This window comes from Scatophagus argus, chromosome 11 (assembly GCF_020382885.2).
Source record: "Scatophagus argus isolate fScaArg1 chromosome 11, fScaArg1.pri, whole genome shotgun sequence".
Taxonomy (NCBI): Eukaryota; Metazoa; Chordata; class Actinopteri; family Scatophagidae; genus Scatophagus; species Scatophagus argus.
Genome location: NC_058503.1, coordinates 18,185,619 through 18,205,434, shown reverse-complemented (window position 1 = coordinate 18,205,434; position 19,816 = coordinate 18,185,619). Strand labels below are relative to the sequence as shown.

The following is a 19,816-nucleotide window of genomic DNA, read 5'->3' as shown; positions in this document are numbered from 1 at the left end:
AGATGAAAGATCAACCTCAAGCCATCCCTAACTTTTTATCCATATATCCATTACTGTACATTCCTGATTAAGGAGTATTAAAACAGGGTTCAAAAACAGTCACATGTTCTTATGATGGCTGTCTCAACCTGGTGTTGGAACTGAAGAGAATCAGATGCTTTGACAACACAGGAAGAGAGATGAAGCGATGACAATCCTGCATGAAAAGTCCTCCATTCACATGACAACAGCTAAAGAAAGACTAAAGCTCCAAAGTGTCTGGGTGTGAGAATTCTGCATGGGTGAGAGTGAAGTGGTGCATTAAATGGAGAGACACTGCCCACTGCTGCACAGAGCAGGAACAACATCACTATCATGTGATGTTTTTAAAAATTCATGATTAGAGTAGTGATGTAGCTGTTTCAGCATGTGCACGGAGGAGACTTCAATAATCAAGTTTATTAGCTCTATATGCTGTTAGTGAGCACATGATGATTAAGTCTGTGTAAATGTGTCATATGTGTCATACACAATAGATTACAGACTGCATAGAGGCAATATTAATGATTTCTGTTGAAAACACTGTTATGACTGTTTTGGTTATTCTGAGAGGTCTGCTACCATCAGGATGCCTTCTCTATCTACTGATTTGAGGCACAACATTGTGTTTTATCACCATCTTACACAAAAACCCCTACAGTGAGAGATACAGCCAAGATAGTGCTCCAAATTGTCATAGCTACCCCAAGAACATACACATTGCACGTTAATACTGAATCCTTGCAGATTTACTGTCATTACTTCTGTGCTGTACAGGGCAGAAAGTCGTCTCCTTTTTAAATAAAGCAGCCTGATATAACCAATTACAACTGAAAGGGGAATTTTGGCTTACTAGCTGTATAATTTTCGGATAATTCAAACTTCTTTGATCGTATTGTAGACTAAACCTGCTGAAAACTGGTTTAGTCTAGTTGACTGTTTCTGACTAGATGACAGATTATGGTTCACAATGTGATTCTTGAAAGCATGCAACTCACTTCCCCAGTTGGCATTAAACTTTCTGTTGAGGCCAACACCACAACAGCTGCTGCCTGGAGGAGGGGATGAGCGAGACTTCCTCCACAGAGGAGAACGTGGAGAACAACTGATTATTGAATAGACTGTGCGAGGTTAATCTGCGTGAAGAGAATTTACTGAAATGCGATTCAGAATAATGAAACCGGAGAGGCGCTCACACTGTCATTGGCCTCGGTGAAGATGCATCCATCCACATTGACCACAGGAGTAACGTAAACATCGAGGTTCTGCAGCATTTGCTCCAGCTTCTTATTGGTTTTGTATGAGAGGACAATCTGAACAAAAGAGGAATTTCTGATACTCGCATGTCAGAGTACACTTGATGTGGTTAAAATGTGTGTCAGACAATTAATGTCTAAGTGTTCAAACCTCTTTCACAAATCACTGGCAGAAGGCAGGAGAGATCCACTCCCGAGCAGGGACACTACAGTCCACCCAAATAACCTTCTTTTCTCTGCCCTCTGGGTTTTCTAGCCCCAACTACAGACACACAGCATAACTCATTATGGGTATATAGGATTCATTGTCAAAGTCAGGGTGGTACATCGGTTTAACTACCATAAGAAACTGAATATTGGTCAAGATGATCTGTAGCCTATGTCTTTGCTTACTGTCCTTTCAAAGCAAAGCAAAAAGCTAAATTTGACCAAAAAAAGCTAATATATGATAACTAAATAAGATTGTGTGGTTTCAAGACTTCTGACATCATTAACTCTGTTTTTTCTTGTAGCTGTAAATTTTATCTAAAATAACGACAGTAACCCGGACATTTGGTCCATCACTTGTTTTTATTTCTTTTTTCAGCACATATTTTTACCGCCTTCAGCACATCTTGCATTTGAAGTCAGGGAATCGCTGGGATAACTTGCCATTTGCTCATGTTATCTCAATTTCACTTGATGGAGGAACATTTGGCTTAGCATATGCACGAATATTAGTGACAAGAGGACATATGCAGTCCAACATGCAGGATGACATCATGTGAAGAATGATGTTAGAGAATTTCCACGCACCCACTACTGCATATCGTGATGATTATGAGGGGATTAGCACCCTGTTTTAACCACGGCAGGGAAAAGAAAACATGTTGAATACCTTCAGCAGTGTGATGTTTCTTCCTTTGTAAGTGTGTCCATAGACAGCAGATGAGACCAGTTCTGGGCTTCCTCGCTCCACATCTTCCATCCACCTGTACATCTGCAATGCAGTTTAATCAGCGCTATAATTTTGATAATAATTTCTTTAAACAATTTCCATGTGTGATCTACAAAGCTGTACAAGTGCAAATCAAAGGGAACAAAAAGGGGCATGAGTCAACTCAGAAAGATGCGTTTATTGTAAAATATCCTGTCTGAAGCTGTCAAATTATGCTCCTGTAAGCTATGTGCTGCCCCTCATCACCAAAGAGAGAATATCTAATTAAAATTACTAATAAAACTAAAGAAAGTCCATCTTGGAAACATCAGAATAAACAGACTCCTACCTCTTCCATGGGGTGGTATTTGGTGTAGTCATATCTCAGTGTTGATTCCAAACCCTCCACTAATCTGACATTTCAATAAAATAATTATGAATGCGTGTCTGTTTTCCTTATTTCAAAAATAAGTCATCATTTCCTGAATTAACAAAGATTAGAATTATATCTAAGGACACAAAAATACCTTCTAGGAAAAAGACAGTGTCAGCTATAAAGTTGTGAATACATACAATGGCTCCAAAAACAACCCTAACCCTAACTTGGGAATGGTATGATTTTTGTTTCATAAATATTTGATTAATAAAGTTAAATTGGCTCAGGTTAAAGTATGAACACTAAAAACAGATGCTGTCTTAAAGTCGACTCAACTCACCTGTCAAAGGTCTGGAGCCCACTGCTCTGAATCAGCAGGAACAAACCTGCTATCCAAAATTTAAGAGTGTTTTCTCCATTTGCTCGTTTTCACTGAATTGTTGACTGGACGCCTCGCTCACTGGTGCTACTGTTCCTCATCCTGTTGTGGCAGCTCCTGCAGCACTAACACTGAGTGTGTCACTTCCAGCAGCAGCAGTGGTAGCTTTTGTTCAGCCTGGTGACCTTAGTTCTGAAATCATCCTGTCACCGTGTTGACAAAAGAGCATGCTCACTTTTACAGGCCAACACAGCTATGATGGATTATAAGAGAATATTATAAATCAGTTATCTATTAACATTTATGAGGTCTCAATAAAATTATATAACATCATGACCGCTCTCTCTGTTGCATGTTTTTCTTGCCAGAACGATTCCTTCTATAAGCACGATTGCAGACATTCATCATAACCAATTACAAATCATGAAGTGCATGACAGTAAATCCAGGTCTAAGCTACAGGTTGTGCAGTGAGCCTGTGTTTTGCCCCAGTGAAGCCAGATAACCATGCTTCTCCTGACTCATTTTGCACCATCAGGAGTTGCTGAATAAACGTGCCATTCATCCCTGAACTGTCCCGTGTGTGCATGTGTTGTTGTTGTTGTTGTCCCCTGTTTGGACTCACGTGGATAATGTAATTGAAAGACAGCTCTCATTCAGACCAGGGTAGGCACAGGGACGGGGCGGACGGACATATCAAGTTCAGATATTGCCTGGATTTTTTCTTTTTCTTTTTTATTTTGCCTTGAACACATCAGTTTGGGAATATTTAGATTTCCTGAGTATTCTGGAGGAAGCCTGTGTGGCAGTGGTGTGACTGTTTTGGGGAATATTATCAGGACGGATATATTTTTATTGTTGACAACTTTTGGAAAGGGCCAATGGGTGCCAAGTTTACCATCTGCTGCTGTCGGTACTATCTGAGACACAACAAGGAAGAGAAGAACGCTATTTTGCGGTGAGACCTGATTGACACGATGGGAATCAAAGTCAACTTGATGAGCTTCAGAGTCACAATGCCCCACTAAAATTTATTCTTCTTCCTGCAGCATGCACACAAGCACAGCTTCCACACAACCAGACGTGCTAACCAGCGAGTCCAGCGATAGTGACACAGACAGGGAGAGCCTGTTTGGGCCACAGTCTTCGATGAGTAACCCATGGAACAAGAAGAAGAGCCAGAGCAGCGCTGTGGATCCTTGGGCCAAACTGAACAGCTCCTGTGAATCTCCCAACAGGCGAGGATCAGACAGAGAACTGCAGGCTTTTATCAGCATGAGAGACCAGGCTGACGAGGCAACAGAGGTGAGAGAAAGGGTGTCATTGTTGCATATGAGATGCAGATCACAAGAGACAATGCATGCGATGAGTCGAATGCAGCAGCATATCTGGTCACGTCCTCATGTTCACTCGATAGAAAATGTATTTTTTTAACACTGACAAATCCCTGAAAATCAAACCGGTTCTTCTTGGTATGCAACACGTACCAGGGGAAAGAATTAAATCTGTACCGCATGCAGGATAGACATTTTGAAATTCTGCCACTGTTATTTAAATTCAATACATGATATATGTTCATGAGAAGAGGCGTAAAGGTAATTGTAAAATTAAGTTAAAAGCACAACTTAAAAATGCTTTCATTATGCAAATTAAATCAGATTCATCTGTTCAGTCTGAATTCCGTGGCAGCTCTTCGTCCCTTTTGTGGTCCCTGAATATTGGATGCTTTTAAATGCATAAAAACATGTGAGTAAAGGTAAACATGGACAATGTGTGTATCGATACACATCAACACACAACTGTAAACGATCATAATGTAAGATTGGGATGCTAATTGCTAATGCTAATTTAACATGACCCAGTATGATACTCACCACATTTTCTGTGGCAAAAGTACCTGGGTCTGTCTACAGTATGTAAATAGCTGCAATTGCTGCGTCAATGAAATAACCCAAGTAAACATATTTCTTCATTGTTTTACTTTTTGTTTTGTTTTGGTTTTTTTTTGTTAGAAAATCCTCATATGCACAAGTAACAGGAGCAGCTACAGTAATTTAATCTATTCAGCTGCAGCTCTGTAAAGTAATTATTTAATAACGGGAGAGGACACACACAGGTGGCTCTCAAAGAAGTCTTTCATGATGACTTTCATCAGTAAATCAACTTGACCTGGATTCCAAAATAACTGAATCACATTAGGAGGAATTAACTCTGTGTTGCCAGAATCATGAAGGAAAGTTTACTGCCAGGCAGAAATAAAGATTCCCACAGAGTATTTACTAAATATATCGAACAGTGAATCCGATATGTCTTCTCCTCCTTCTCTCGTCACCACAAACATTTCAGATGAACTAACAGGTGTCATAAAGATGTTTTAATAGCACTTGTTGAGAAAATGAGTTTTGATTGTTTAATTTGTTGCCTTTTTTTTAATTATTATGTCATTGCAATTACATACCAAAGATCCAGAGAGGGATCAGAGGTGACATGCTACTTTATTCAGTCAATAGCCCAATATTTCTCACATAGTAACTTAACTGCAGGTTTTTTCCTAGAGAGTTAGAATAGGTTGGACATAAAGTAACCCTGTGTGTGTCTGCTTTTCTTTATTTGTTTAAATAACGTGACCTGATGAAGTTGGTGACACTCACACTCACATTTTTCCATATTTATGAGCTTTATCTCATTTTCCTACAAGGGGGACACACACACTCAGAGGCTTCTTCCTCACCGTGTCAGGACTGCAGCTGAGTGACTGAAGTCGAGCAGAGTTTGGTGAACTTGTGACAGGCTGCCTTCGTGCTCAGAATAGTCAGGCTGCGGGACACAGTGCGCACATTGTGTTAACGAATTCCTGTTTAAGAGATGTAGGCCAACAGCCTGGCTGCGCATTCAAAGAGAATATTGACTGAACCGTCCCAATCATGTTGTGAGACTGTTTTGTTTTTTTTAATAGCAGGACAAACAAATGGAGAATGGGTCTGTTACAGTAAAAGGCAGCTGAGCACTGGGGAAAAACTAGTACAGTAAATAAGGTAGAAGATGCCAGTCTGTAAACTCTCTGCTTTGTGTTGACTTGCACTTTACAGATTACATTTCTTCTACAGTGAAAAAATCTGTTTCAGCCATCACCAGACAGGCTGTTTTGCTTATGCGTGCAGTTTTTTTTAAACACAATAGGTCTGGTTTTTATTTTCTTTTATTTCCAGAAGCAGACATTTTGATTCGTCATAGTGGGAAAAGCTCAGGCGTTTCTAACAACATTAGCGATCACTCTGTTTGATTCAAGTGTTCCAGTAAGCCACGATGAGGAGCCAGCATGAGCAATTCCAAGGAGCATCAAACTGAAACAGATAAACCTTCAAAGTGTCTGCTGTGAAAACGGTCTTTTGTTTACTTAAAGACTTCTTCTCAGTCTGAGTTTGGGTCATCAAACTACTGACAATCCCTCCTTAAAAGGTGAACCCAAACTAATGGGATGGTCAGAGGGATGACAGTGAAGCTCAGTCTTTACTCTCTTTATTTGCGGAAGGCCTTTAAGCAAGGCTCACCACCTGCTTCCTCCAATGCTTTCAACATAAGAGCTATTATCTGAAAAATTGTGTGTTACCTTACAGGAATGGGAGAAGCTGAATTATGACATCTACACTTTACGCTACGCCCGGCGAGAAGTCAGATCTCGGTGGAAGAAAATCCTGCTGCAGCTTGGTGAGGCACTTTAATGTTATTCTGTTGAGTTACCATTCGCTCCTGTTGACTTCAGTTTACTTTACTCTTTTGTACTGTGTGTGTGTGTGAGATCTTCTCCTCGTCTCTCCGCAGGTTATCAGTGTGAGGTAGATGCCTTGCTGAGTGTGAACAGACAGAGCCGGTTCAGTCGAGATCAAGAGCATCTTACCAAAGCGAAAGAACTGTTGAAACAGCTGCTGGACCACACCTCTCTGTTTCCCCCAGAATCCGGACCTCAGAGCAGATACCTCTGTGTCATGGTATACACACACACAAACACATACAGAGTAAACTTGACCCACTTTGGCGTGTCTGAATGCACTTTCGCCTGTGCTGAGAAAACGCAATCCCCTGTAACTTAATAAAGAGAGGAAGAGACAGCTCTGTGCTGTTCTTGATGAGTTTAATAGGGTATGTTTTTCTGTAACAAAGAGTCTCTTTAGTATCATGTTAAAACTACAAGATGCTTTCACGTTCTCGTCTTCCAGTCACCCATCTCTCCCCTCTCTCTTCCCTTATCTCCCCTGTGTTTTGTTGTTATGTCTCTCCATCTTTGTCTGCCATCTACCCTACAATCTCATCTTTGTTCCATTCTCGTCAAGCTCTTCATCTGCCTCCATGTCGCTCTCTCTCTCTCCCAGGATCGCCTGGTGTCTCTAGACAGTGCTGAAGACTTTGTCAGACTGGCCAAAGAAAAATATCCCAAAAAAGTCGGCTGAGAGACGGGGAAAGAAAGAAGAAAAGAAAGACTGGAAACTGTTGAGGGAGTCTGTACAAGTAAACGCATAAATAATTTGACACAGACCAGTTTTACCACTCTGTAGCATTAATTTGGTTGAAGAAACAAATGTAATTCTCATGGAATTAAAATACTTTTTTTAGGTGTGCTGTTGAGTGAACTAATTTTATTTGGCTGTCTTTTTGTTTTAGTTTGTTTGTTTGTTTGTTTCTGTGGTATATCTATTTTTCAGACCATACAAGTCAAGATGCTGTAAAAAAATACCAAGTTTTTCATTTAATAATTTCCTTTAAAAAGTCTCATGTTAATATGTTTGTGCTTAGTTGTTCTTTAGAAAGTTATTGTAAATATATGGATACCAAATTCAAAACAGCTTTGCATGCACAGACATGTTTTGGTATCTATGTAAGACATGAGACAATCCTTTTAAATGCATTCTACCATCTCACCACAGACAAACTGCGATAAACTGTGTTTTCCTGTGACACTGGGGTTTTCTTGTTCGCCTAGACACTAATAAAATAATTCAGTCGAGCAGCTGCACTGTGCTCAGTCACATTCTCATTGAAAATTACCACATCTGTCCAGCAGGTGGCAGCATATACTACAGCCACGTTCCAGTGATCTAAACTGGAACAAAAAACAGAATGTACTTTGGTAGTTGGAAACTTCTGTGCCAGTTATTTAACTGATGCGTCCTCACGAAAACAAACAAATAATAATAATAAAAAATAAACACACACACACAGCATATTTAGAATTTACTGAAACTTCAACAAATATATGGAATTTCAAGGCATATTGTTATCCAGAAAGACTTATGAGAGTGACTAAGTTTAAAACAAGAATGAAAAAATACAGTGCGCATCCTCAGCAGTGAAGTCTGTCCCCAGGAAATTAAACTTCCCTTTCTTCATTTTCTGAACTTCCTTTTCCTTCCATATTTGTGCAGGATGTAGATGATAATGTCCCATCTTGGCTTTCCCTCAAAGCCATTTCTGAATAATTATTATACTCACTCCGAACCACACACACCCCTTTGGGACACAGCATATCTTCAGGTTCAAAGTGAGTGAGAGACTCACAACAGTTGATGACTGTGGTATGTTGTATACTCATGCTTGTGCTCACACATGCATGCAGAAAGAGAGAGTTTACTCTGACCCAGATATTGTTCTCTCCAAGGCTTCTTCCCAAGTTTGGGAAACAGATGTGGAACCAAAAGAAGGGGGGACACTGGGGGAGGGGAGTAGTATGAGAGGTGGACCATTCGTCTGGCAGCTCCAAAAGGCATTGTGCTGCTTGCACCTTTTTCTCATTATACAACTCTCTCTCTCTCTCTGTGTGTGTGTGTGTTTTAGATCAAATAATGCTGAGGTCATTCTAAAGACTTTCACTGAAATAACGCTCAAATCCCCAAAGAGAGTAAATTTGACAGAAGGAAGAAGGGAATGATTAAGAGGGTGATTGTGAGTGATGTTGGAGCACAGGAATTAGAGGGAAAAAATGAAGATTGTCACATTGCCGTGTGTTTCCATGTGTATGTGTGTTAAAAGGTCAAAACTGAATATTTATATATTGTGTTTGTCTGCCAAAAGCCAATCAGTGGGCAGGACTCACACACCACACCGCGGTCATACACTCACGGAGGCGACCAACATGCAGGCTGTGACTCCTGTTGATGGTCAAATATTTTTTATGAGAGTTTATAGTGGGGCGTTGTCCACACACACACACACATGCAATATGAGTGGTTACCAATGGGTTTGGGTATTCAAGGTGAAAATTAAGTCCCAACAAACTGTATGTTCCTCTTGTTTTAATTTTTTATTTTTTCAAGCTAATTTGTTTTTTTACACCACCGTGCATTCATCAAATTTAACTGAATAGTTCCACATTTTGGTAAACACATTTTTCTTGCTGGGAGTTCAATAAGAAGCTCACACTTTCCTGTTTGTGTGGTTAGTTTAGCTTAGCTTAGCGCAAAGACAGGAAATGGGGAGACATCTAGCATAAAGCTCCAAAACTAAGGACGTAACTGCACCTAAACAGATTTTATTAGCCTGCATTTAGAACGAGGCAGGATAGCAGTTTCTTTCTGTCTTCATGCTAAGCTAAGCTAACCACCTGCTGGCTGTAGCTTCATATTTACCACACAGGGTGTCAGTGACCTCCCTTATCTAACTGCAGCTGTCTTTGAGTATACAGTACACAGAAAGCATTTCTTTTCATCCTTCTTTCATCACAGCCTTCCTTCATGTCTTTCTTCCTTACCCACAGCCTTTCCCTTGTGTGTGTGTGTGTGAGGACTAATAAACACAGACCTGATCCTGAGTATATGCTGTCCTTCAATGGAATCATACATTTTAGGGAGTTTATAATGCAGACCTGTGACTCATGAGTTCAGGGCCTTAATGTTTATGTCTAGATATAAAGCTCTTTGCTGCAGTGACTAATTTACTTGGTAAAACGTCAAAGTCTGTCATGATTAACTCTGGGGTGACTTTTATATTTAGAATCAAAATAATCAAGTGCATGGCTCAATCAACATGCATCCACTTAACATAAGTCATGACAGTGACTAGATACTTATCTACTCATCTTCATGGAGACTAAATACAGTTGTAATATTCTTAAGTATACACTTAAGTGACACTTAACACTGCACAAACAGGAACCACACATCATACAATGTTTCAGCTAATGAGACATAAACAGTCTGATCTTGTGTTCAGCATTTGAGTACAGGTAATTTTTAGCCCTGCTAGCGGTGCGGTTCTACAGATAGCTAAATTGGTTGGTCAGTCCACCACTTTGGTCCAGATTTAAATATCTTGTCAAATTTTTAATTTTCCACTTTAATATTCCACTTCTTTGGTTTATGACTAAATTTGAGATTAATGCAATTCTCATCATTCAATCAATTCCGACTTCGGGTGGCGTTTGACTCGTCACTTCCAGCTTCGGAAGTTGGAACACAACTAGGAAAACTTGCGATGACTTGCTATCTTTAGTTTTGCTCGAGGAAATATGCAATATGCAAAATGTGGATGACCCATTTTAACCTGTCTTAAAGACTGCTCTGTTTATCTCAGAGTAATTTATGATGAGACAGTGTTGACGACAGTGTTATACCCATGCACAGACATTAACAGACATGTAGTTATGCACACACACCCAAGCACGCACACACACCCAAGCACGCACACACACACACACACAGTAATTTGTAACGGATGTTTGGAGAACATTGCAAATAAACCAGGCCACGGTGTGCTGACCTCTGTGACTCCTGACTGAAGGTCAGAGGTCAAGAGTCTGCTCAGGAAAGACAACATTATTATGGCGCTTTCAAGTCAAAATCTCCCAAATACAGTTTTATTATTGCCTGTTAAGAAAAGTGGATTTAGACTCAAAGCTATAATCTAAACAATTTTAACTGCTTTACTGTGAGGCAGTGAAAGTTTAAAGTGAAAGTCCAATTAAAAATTATTATCGGTTAAATGTACAAACCTTTCCCAGTTTGAAACTGCTTTGAGTGATTGTAAATTTGCAGTTCTAAAGCATCTAAAACATCTACATTGTTTTTAATTCAATTTTATTCAATTCAGTTTATTTATATAGCGCCAATTCACAACAAATATCTCATGACACTTTCCAATTAGAGCAGGTTTTTACTATTTATACCCTAATTACTATTTTCACTGTACTATTGCAATTTTATGTTTGGATTTCAACAAGCCCAGCAGCAGCAGCAGCAGCAGCACTGCATCGCGTACCTACTCAAGAGAGGCTGGTGTTTGTCTTTTTCACCATGTATGCACCAAATGCATATGGAAACAACTCTCAGAACAACAAAAACAGATGAAGTGTTGAGCTGACACTATAGTCATGGAAAGGATGTTGTCATACACACACACACACGCACACACATACACACACACCACAGAGGGGTTGAGCAAGCCATTGGGTATGGCAGGGTGTGTTCTACAGCATGTCTGTGGTCATCAGTGGTGGGTCAGTAATTACACAAGTCCACCGATGCTCTTAAAATATCCTGATTTATTTCCCTCAAATTAGACATGATTAGAGGAGATAAATGGGAGTCTCCTGGATTTAAGACTGCATGTATACATATTGTTACTGAGGCCTCGTCTACATCTCAAAAGGAGGACCGCTCCAAAGTCGGCCTTCGTCTAACAATATGTACCAAGTCTGTTTTAACAAGCCTTGTTGCTCCAGAACAACTGATGAGGGATTACAGCTGAATACAAGAAAATGCAGATCTTATTTGCGTGAGCTGGACATTAACATCCAGATGCAGCTCTGTGTATACTTGTTACAGCATTTATTGATGTGGTTTTGGACATTTGAGTTGTCTCACACAGCTGTTGAGGCCATGCCCTTAGCCCTAGCCTGTCTAAAACTAACTTCCCTGTGTATGTGTGTGCGTGTGTTTTCCTTCCTTTGACAAGTGCTGTTGCTAAATGATAGCCCCAATTTGGACGCACATATTACAAAAATGGCTGTGGTCAGCATGTCTTCTGACAGCTCAAAGTGACAGATGGATTTAAATGGCTGTTTTCACTTTCGGAGATAGCATCTCTTGAAAGCTCTACAGCAAAAACACATGGTGCTAAAATCTCCATCACAGTTTTGGGAGACTGTTGATTTGTATCAGACCACAAACCTACTTCTGGTCTTTCCAAAGTGCAGAATATGATGTGAGGGTGGAAGGCAGTAAAGATTAGGTTCAACGAGACGTATTTTTATAAGTCTTTTTATTACACTACATGCTTGTATGAAAGCCATGTATGCGTTTGTATACTGATTTGTACTATCATTATTACTTCTGTGCACAAGGTTAGAGAAATCTATTTTGTATGGTCATAATGTGTATTGGGAGAACACTTTATGACAATGACCAAAGCTGACAAAAGGAAGTCCCAAGTTGTAAAACAATAAGTTATTCACTGTAAAAATCGTCTTGTGTGTATGTGTGTATAAAGAAAAAAGAGAGAACCAGGAGAAGTGTAGAAACATCCTTTGTAAGTGTTTACTTCTTTGCTTTATGAAGCAAAAGAAAAACAAGACGGGATAAGAAAAAAAATGTGAAAGAAGGTTAGAAAAAAGTTAGCAGTGAGTCAGGAGCTCTGAGACAGATTATTTTTGTCATCCCCATCTCCCCCACTGACAGACAGTGATTCATTCCCCAACATGATCACCTGGCTGGGTTTCCTGTCAGCACTCATCTGATGTTCATCCAAACTACCTGACTTGCAGTCATAACCACAAAACAGCCCCATGCTCAGACCCACTTACGTTCGCCATTCCTTTGATGCGAATCAGAGGCTGGATCAGCACTTTACACCGATGGCACACAAGACTGCATCCGTGAAGACAAAAGAAGGAGCCAGCCTCCTCCTCCTCCAGCCTCCTTTTGTTGTAGTAGACGTCCTGACTGTGCACAATGTCACGCAATGGTGTCGCAGACGGCTTAGCTTTTGGTTCACAGAGAGAAGACAAACAAACCGGAAGCACTACTCACAAGAACACATTATACAGTATGGAGATATGATGATAATTCATCAAAATATAATAAAATGGTTAGTCTAGTGTTTAAGACATCCCCATCAGAGGTGTGTGTGTGCGTATGTGTGCGTGTTTAACGCGACAGAGGAATCGTGTGCCACAGCTGGGAGGTCGATTGTAGAAAGTGGAGAGAGTCCCTTCATAGAAATAGAAGCAGCTCTGGAATACTAATAGAAATCTAATTCTGATTCCATGATTCTATCTACCACAGAGCTGGTCAGACCAGAACAGTGACTTCATCCTCTACGTCTGCCTCTTTAGCTGAGTTTCCATCCAAGTATTTATTTTTTCTAATTACAATGCGTTGAATTTGAAAATTTGAGCAAAGTTCAATAAGGGGATAAAGTACAGCACAAAATAAAGCCCTGGGTTCAGTTTGATGAAACGGCTTCAGTACGATTCACTAGTGATACGAAATCTGTGCAAAGCAAATTCCATCCATCCATTTTCTATACCGCTTATCCGTCAGGGTCGCGGGGGAGCTGGAGCCTATCCCAGCTGACTTGGGCGAGAGGCGGGGTACATCCTGGACTGGTAACCTGTCAATCGCACGGCCAACACACAAAGACAACCACACACTCTCACACTCACACCTAGGGGCAATTTAGAGTAGCCAATTAACCTAACGTGCATGTTTTTGGGATTGTGGGAGGAAGCCGGAGAACCCGGAGAAAACCCACACAGGCACAGGGAGAACATGCAAACTCCACATAGAAGGGCCCAGACTGGGATTCAAACCTGCAACCCTCTTGCCATGAGGCGACAGTGCTAACCACTGCACCACCATGCCGCCTGCAAAGCAAATTATTTTACAATTATGAAACTTCTTGTATCTTCATTTGTTGCCTTTGGTCCCTCATTTAAAGAACAGACTGAGACAAAGTTAAAAAAGTCATACACACACACACACATCCCGCATTGCTCTTCAGTTTTGGCTCACATTTTGGTTCCCATGATGGACATTGCCCAGTTTAGCTGAGGATGTTATTGTAAAATTACCAAACTGACTTTCCAGCTGTCTGTCCAGTCTTTATAGCACCGTCTGCGGTCATCACTAATAGCAATGAGTTTACGCAATCTGTTCTGAGACAAATTTAAGACTCATGTTGCTACACAAATGGCATCAAATTGTCTACAACTTGTTTGGGCCTTCAAACTGGCACCAGACGCAACTGTTCAGCTACCTACCTGTTATCTGCTCAATATCTGTGGTGAAGTCATAGTCTCAACTTGATTTTAGATGAATATCTGTGGTGAACCTTGATGCAGTCTGCTCAACGTAAGGCTGATTCATCAGTCGTGATGTCTCATCAAAGCTCGAGGATGCCTGCCGTTTTCAAAGAATAATACTTTGTGAGCGTTCACTGTTAGAGGCTTTTCGATGTTCAAACCTGTCATTTTCACGCGTTTATGTGAATTAATCGGTTATGTTTAAGTAAAGGTTATTTCTCATCACTTTGTGGAGGCAGGAACTTCATTGTGTGACAATGGATCACAATGCATTAAACATCTCCATGTTAAATAGTAAGGTAAGGAAAGAATCTGCACTTATTGTTCTCAGTTGTTTTAAAATGGTTGATCTGACCGTTTTATCAGCAATAAGAAGAAGTAACACATTTCCTACATGAGCAGATGCTGTAGTACTATAGCTGGATCCTCCCTTAGGATATGAGTGAGTAAAAGAGTTGGCACAGACAGGTACATTAGGGTAATGTTGGACATCTGCTACTGTGGTGGATTTCCAAACCTGTGTGTGTGTGTGTGTGTGTGTGTGTGTGTGTGTGTGCGTGTGTGTCTGTAGGTAGGTAGGGGGTGTATTTTTGCTCAGGGGCACTGGGATATGTATCTGCCTGACTTTGCAATCTCCATTTTCTGTGACTCACAGCTCAGAAATCCACTCTGGTGGGTCTGCACACACACACAAGCAGACATGACAAATACTGGGCTTCCACCAATATGAGCTCATTTAAAAACCAGCTGCCATTCGCTCACAGAGGTCATATGGGGGAGTGGGGGGGGGGGCTGTCTAACCTGTCTCGTTATCTGTCTATGCACCGCACCAGTCTCACTCCCTTTATCTATCTGTATATCACACTGAAGTTAAAGATTCTGATTTAGCACAACTTTGAGCTTATGGCAGCCGTCGTTTGACTGTGATATCTCAGCAACAAAACCAAGGCGATAAGAAACATGAGCATACAGGTTGCAAACAAGCCAATGGATTAGCCAGGTGCCAGCATCTGTAAGGACTCCACACACCCCATGCCAACATCTGTTTGGACTCCTCCTCCCATCTGGCAGACATCCTAGGGCCTTTCATGCCAGCACCTCCAGATTTAGAGAAAGGTTTCTCCCCTGAAGCCATAGCTGCTCAGATTCAGTCCAACAAGTATCCCCCTGAAAAACTGCCCGACTGCCCAATAAGGGTCTGCCAAAAATGACTTCATTTGCACACTGATACTGCACTTTAGCACCTAACACACTAACATGAATGTACAAATGTGCAAAGCTTTACACTGGAAAAAAAAGGGGGGGAAAAAACTCAACGTGCGCAACACTGAGGGAAAAAAGGTTACTGGTATTTACATGATGACTTCAACTGCCCCGCTGAAGTGGCATTGACTTTTCACTGTGCTCCTGTGTATATGCATGTGTTTGTGTATGTTCCCTTGCATACATTTCAGTTGGCTCAGCATCCTATCGGACTCAAAAAACTCTGCTCCTCCTTTCCCTCTGGAAGGAACACATTAGATACACACACACACACACACACACACACACACAGAGGTGGACTCATCAAAAAGAAGGCTTTCCCCAGTGCGGTATGGTTAAATGACAGAGCGTGAGCACAGCAGTGGTTAGGCAGGGAAATGAGAGGAAAGTCAGCTGTTTGGACATGAAGGCAGAGAGGGAGTGATACTAAAACCACACCTAGAGGCCCATGAAGAGAACAAATGATGAATACACGCAGATGGAAAAGAAGCTTTAAAAGGCTCTTGTGTGCTTCTACAAAACCTGAAAGAACCCACGCTGCCATCATGTGAAAACCCCATGACTGTTAATTTCAGTGCTCCAAATCCAATTTTTCTTGAACCCGAAACCTCATGTCATTTGTTTTGAGACAATTCAGTATTTCTCGTAATTACTTTCAACGACAGCTGCATGATTTCAAAATGACACATGCACTGAATTGTTTATTTTTATTCTTGAGTAAATTTTCACCCAGCAGGGGAAGAGTATTATTTTAAAACAAATGCCTGGAACTTGGATGTGTGTGTGTGGTGAGGAGCAAGTCATGTCCCCTTTAATCTCTCATAAGTCCACAAACCCTCACAAATCCAAAAAAACTCTTTCTTTTTATCTTTTCTGTACACAGTCATTCTCTCTTCTCTCTCTCTCTACCTAACACCCTCTCTCTCCTCTCTGTGTGAACTCAAATCAGTGTTGATACAAGACTTACGTATATGAACCCCACCCGCCCACCCCCAATGACCCACAGTGGGATCAGAGTGCTTTAAGACAACACAGCGAGGGAGCCTTTGGTTTGTTTTGTCTGGCCTTGATTCATAAAGCCTTTAGCATCATAAATGAACCATAAATGAAGCTCTCCGTCTCTCAGCCGGCTCTCACATTCTCACTGACATCATGTTGGAGTGAATCTAAGGGGAGATTAAGTTTACATCTTTAACTTGGAAGTAAGATTAACAGAGAGAATTGCAGAGTTCCAAATGATTGAAGATTTTACTGCCAAATTTGTGTCTAAACCTCCTTTCTTCTATTATATGACCAAAGCTGTTTGACATCATGATTATCATTGAAATTGAGTGGGTTTTCCTTTCTAGGCTTCTTTAAGTTCAGTTTATTTTTGTGTCCATGGAAAACAGGATGTCGTCTATCCTTTTTGGCATTTCTTAAGAAAATATGACACTGCTCAAAAGTGAACTCAGAATCTCAATATTCCACACTGTGCACTCAGCCTTTTCAAGAACCATCAAAATATTCTTGAACACAGGGAAAGTTGGCAAGCCTTAGTTAACAGACGCCATATCTTTGTATAAAAGACTGATATGCAGGAGGAGGAGGAGGAGGAGGAGTAGGAGAAGAGATGTGGGCAGGCAGTAGATGAAATTAGAGAAGAGATGGAGGGTGAGGAGGTGAGAGCAGAGGAAGTGACTGAGGATAAGATAGATGTCTGAAAAAGAAAGACAGGGAGGTGGAGGAGGTGAGGGATGAGAAAGAAGGGTAATGCGGGGGGTGGGAGTGGGGGGAGGGAGGGAATCTGATATACAGATTGTGAATAGAAGGCTAGTCTGGCAAACTTCCTGCCCTGTGACAAGGGAAGAAAACCAAACTTGTTCTCATGATGTTTTCTTTTCTTTCGCTCTATGCTCGCTCAGAAAAAGGTCACTTCATCTCTTTTCTTTTCCTTGCTCGTCTGGTTATCATCCTCCCTTCTCCTTTTACATCTGGGCCATCTGTAAATGGAGTCTCGTGAGGGCTGCGTGATGATTTGCAATTATGCTCATTAGGGGCAGTTACAGTGTCCATGCAGGAGTGTGCGTGTCCAAAATGTCTTGGTATGCTGAGGCATTAAGACAACCTCAATTCAATAATAAAGAGTCCCAATACTTTTGTCCACATAGTGTAATATGTAAAGAAATGAATGGTAACTCCTTGCACAGTATTCATTAACTTTGGTGTGTTTTCATGACAGATGTGGATACAGTGGATATCACCCTTAGATTAGCTTGCAGTTAATATAATGTGTGGGTTGCGGAAACAGTTTGTCTGTGTTTGTTTGTTTATTGAAGAGAGGATGAATCCACCAAAAGAAACAGAACTGAGTGAAAGAAAAGAAATCAAGAGCAAAGAGGAGGAGCTGAACAGATTAAAAAGGAGAAAGAAGATAAAACGTGACAAATTAGGGGCAGCATCCGTTTCTCTTTGATGTGAAGAAATACTCTCAAAGGGGAAATCCGTTTTCTGCCTAGCAACCCCAGTAGAAAGTTAATTAAGGGTTTATCTCCATTGGCTACAGGCCAACTCGTGATGTGATGGCTTTCTTGGATGACACACACACACACACATACAGTCCTGCTGCTATCATGATGTACAGTATTAACTGGGTGGGACGCACACATTTACAGCAGACACGCATACAAGAACGCACATCCATACACACAAAGGCATACACACAGAGCATCTTTTTTTTATAATGGCTGCAAGACAGATAGAGTGATTAGAGGCTTCAGCTGAGGGATGAACAAAAACATGGCAGCTCTCAGATCATCTTGGGTCACCCGACAGGGAGGAGGATGAAACTGATTACAGACAAGAAGAGGAAGAGACAATGAAAAAAAAGAAAAAAAATGGGTGTGGAAGGTGACTGACAGATGCAGAAGAGAGACAAGAAGAAGAAGTGAGAAAGGACTTCACGCAAGCAATAAATGAACGACAGGAAGGAAATTTACAGCAGAAAACAGAGGAGAAGGAGACAAGGGGAAAAGATCGATGTTTGAGAGGGTAGACACAGAAAGGAAAAGGACAAACTCCTCTCCCAGTCAACCTGGACTCATTTCCAGTTTATCATCCTGCATGGCTGTGTGGATGATCAGAAATGTGTGTAGTGTTATGGTTGTCAGTGATGGCAGTTTGTTAGACATGAGCAAGGAAGCATAAGTGGACAAGTTGAAGCAGGCGTCAGATGCACTCTGGTGCCAGATGTGCATGGATCCCTGGATGGATCTAATTATCAAACACTAGATGTGTACATTATAATTATAAAACAAGTTCCTTCAGGTCTTTGAATGTCGTATGGGACAAGTTCTGTCGTTGTAATTTGTTTTGTTGTGATCATGTAAGCACAAGTTTGCCAGTTTACTTAAAGAAGTGCATACGACTTGCCTCACAACCACGATACTGGCGGGCTATTGACAATATGGGAGTAAGCTGAGATTATAATTGTGGGTCACAAATCAATGCAGAGGCAAAATTTTAATAAAAGCAATATGATGAGACAAAAAAAACTACTAACTGATGACCGACCTGCTCTGTATTTGTGTCAGGGAGATAAATGATGACATTGGGGCTGCATCAGGTAGCGGGAATGTTTGCGCTTAAGAAGGTTTATGTGAGGGCAACTGTGGGAGCAGGCCAGACAATCTGGCCTGGGAAACATTAGAAATTGAATGTGTGAGAGAAAGAAATTACTTCCTGAAAATACCAGTGAGCATTATATAACTGAAAGCTGTTACAGCATGCCTTCGTCTAGTCTGTGTGACTGAGTCTGCTGGATGTCTATTTGCTTTGGTCCTCTCGTCTTCAGCACGGCACCATACACTCATAATCTGTTCCTCCCATATTTTCTGTCTCTCGAGGTCCGGTGAGGCCGTCCAGTGTCATTGTGAGCAATAAGTGCACGGATCTGCAAAGAGTGGATCGACTTGCATCATCCATCTTTACTCCTCATCACACATCAACCACTGTTGTAATGTTTGTAGACCCTGTGTGCATGTTGGCAAAAACAGCTGCACGAAAGCTACAGTTAAGTCGGTGCATTCAAGAGTAACGGTACTATGCAACGTGACGGATCGAGGAGATGTGAGGCGATGTCGGGTAACGTGGGCTCTTTGATTCTAAATAAAGCAAACTGTAGATCTCTGAGGTCGGCTTGGCGAGTCAGGGCCATTTATCTCATTTGGGTCTCAGAAACAAAACAGTCCGTGTGTGAATATGTTCTTGGATAATTAACGCAGCCTAATTACTGATAGATGCTACTGATCTTCTTTCTGTTTGGTAACAATTTTCCAGCA

General features: G+C 41.1%; 1 protein-coding gene and 1 pseudogene across 1 annotated transcript; one reads left to right on the top strand and one right to left on the bottom strand.

Annotated features, from left to right (window-relative positions):
• Window positions 1–16: 16 nt before the first annotated feature.
• LOC124066798 lies at window positions 17–3,046 on the bottom strand (annotated as a pseudogene).
• Window positions 3,047–3,974: 928 nt separating this feature from the next.
• Window positions 3,975–7,648, top strand: LOC124067270 (melanoregulin-like). The gene is made up of 4 exons (XM_046404500.1): window positions 3,975–4,249; window positions 6,562–6,652; window positions 6,767–6,933; window positions 7,315–7,648. Exons 1-4 carry the CDS (start codon window positions 3,995–3,997, stop codon window positions 7,390–7,392), a joined length of 591 nt encoding a protein of 196 aa, XP_046260456.1. The 5' UTR covers window positions 3,975–3,994; the 3' UTR covers window positions 7,393–7,648.
• The last annotated feature ends 12,168 nt before the right edge of the window (window positions 7,649–19,816 follow it).

Excerpts from the sequence above, each read along its gene's own strand:
- LOC124067270 (XM_046404500.1), top strand. The coding sequence starts at position 3,995 with ATGCACACAAGCACAGCTTCCACACAACCAGACGTGCTAACCAGCGAG. Across the intron at positions 4,250-6,561 it reads AGGCTGACGAGGCAACAGAG|GAATGGGAGAAGCTGAATTA; the intron begins GTGAGAGAAAGG and ends GTTACCTTACAG. Across the intron at positions 6,653-6,766 it reads GAAAATCCTGCTGCAGCTTG|GTTATCAGTGTGAGGTAGAT; the intron begins GTGAGGCACTTT and ends GTCTCTCCGCAG.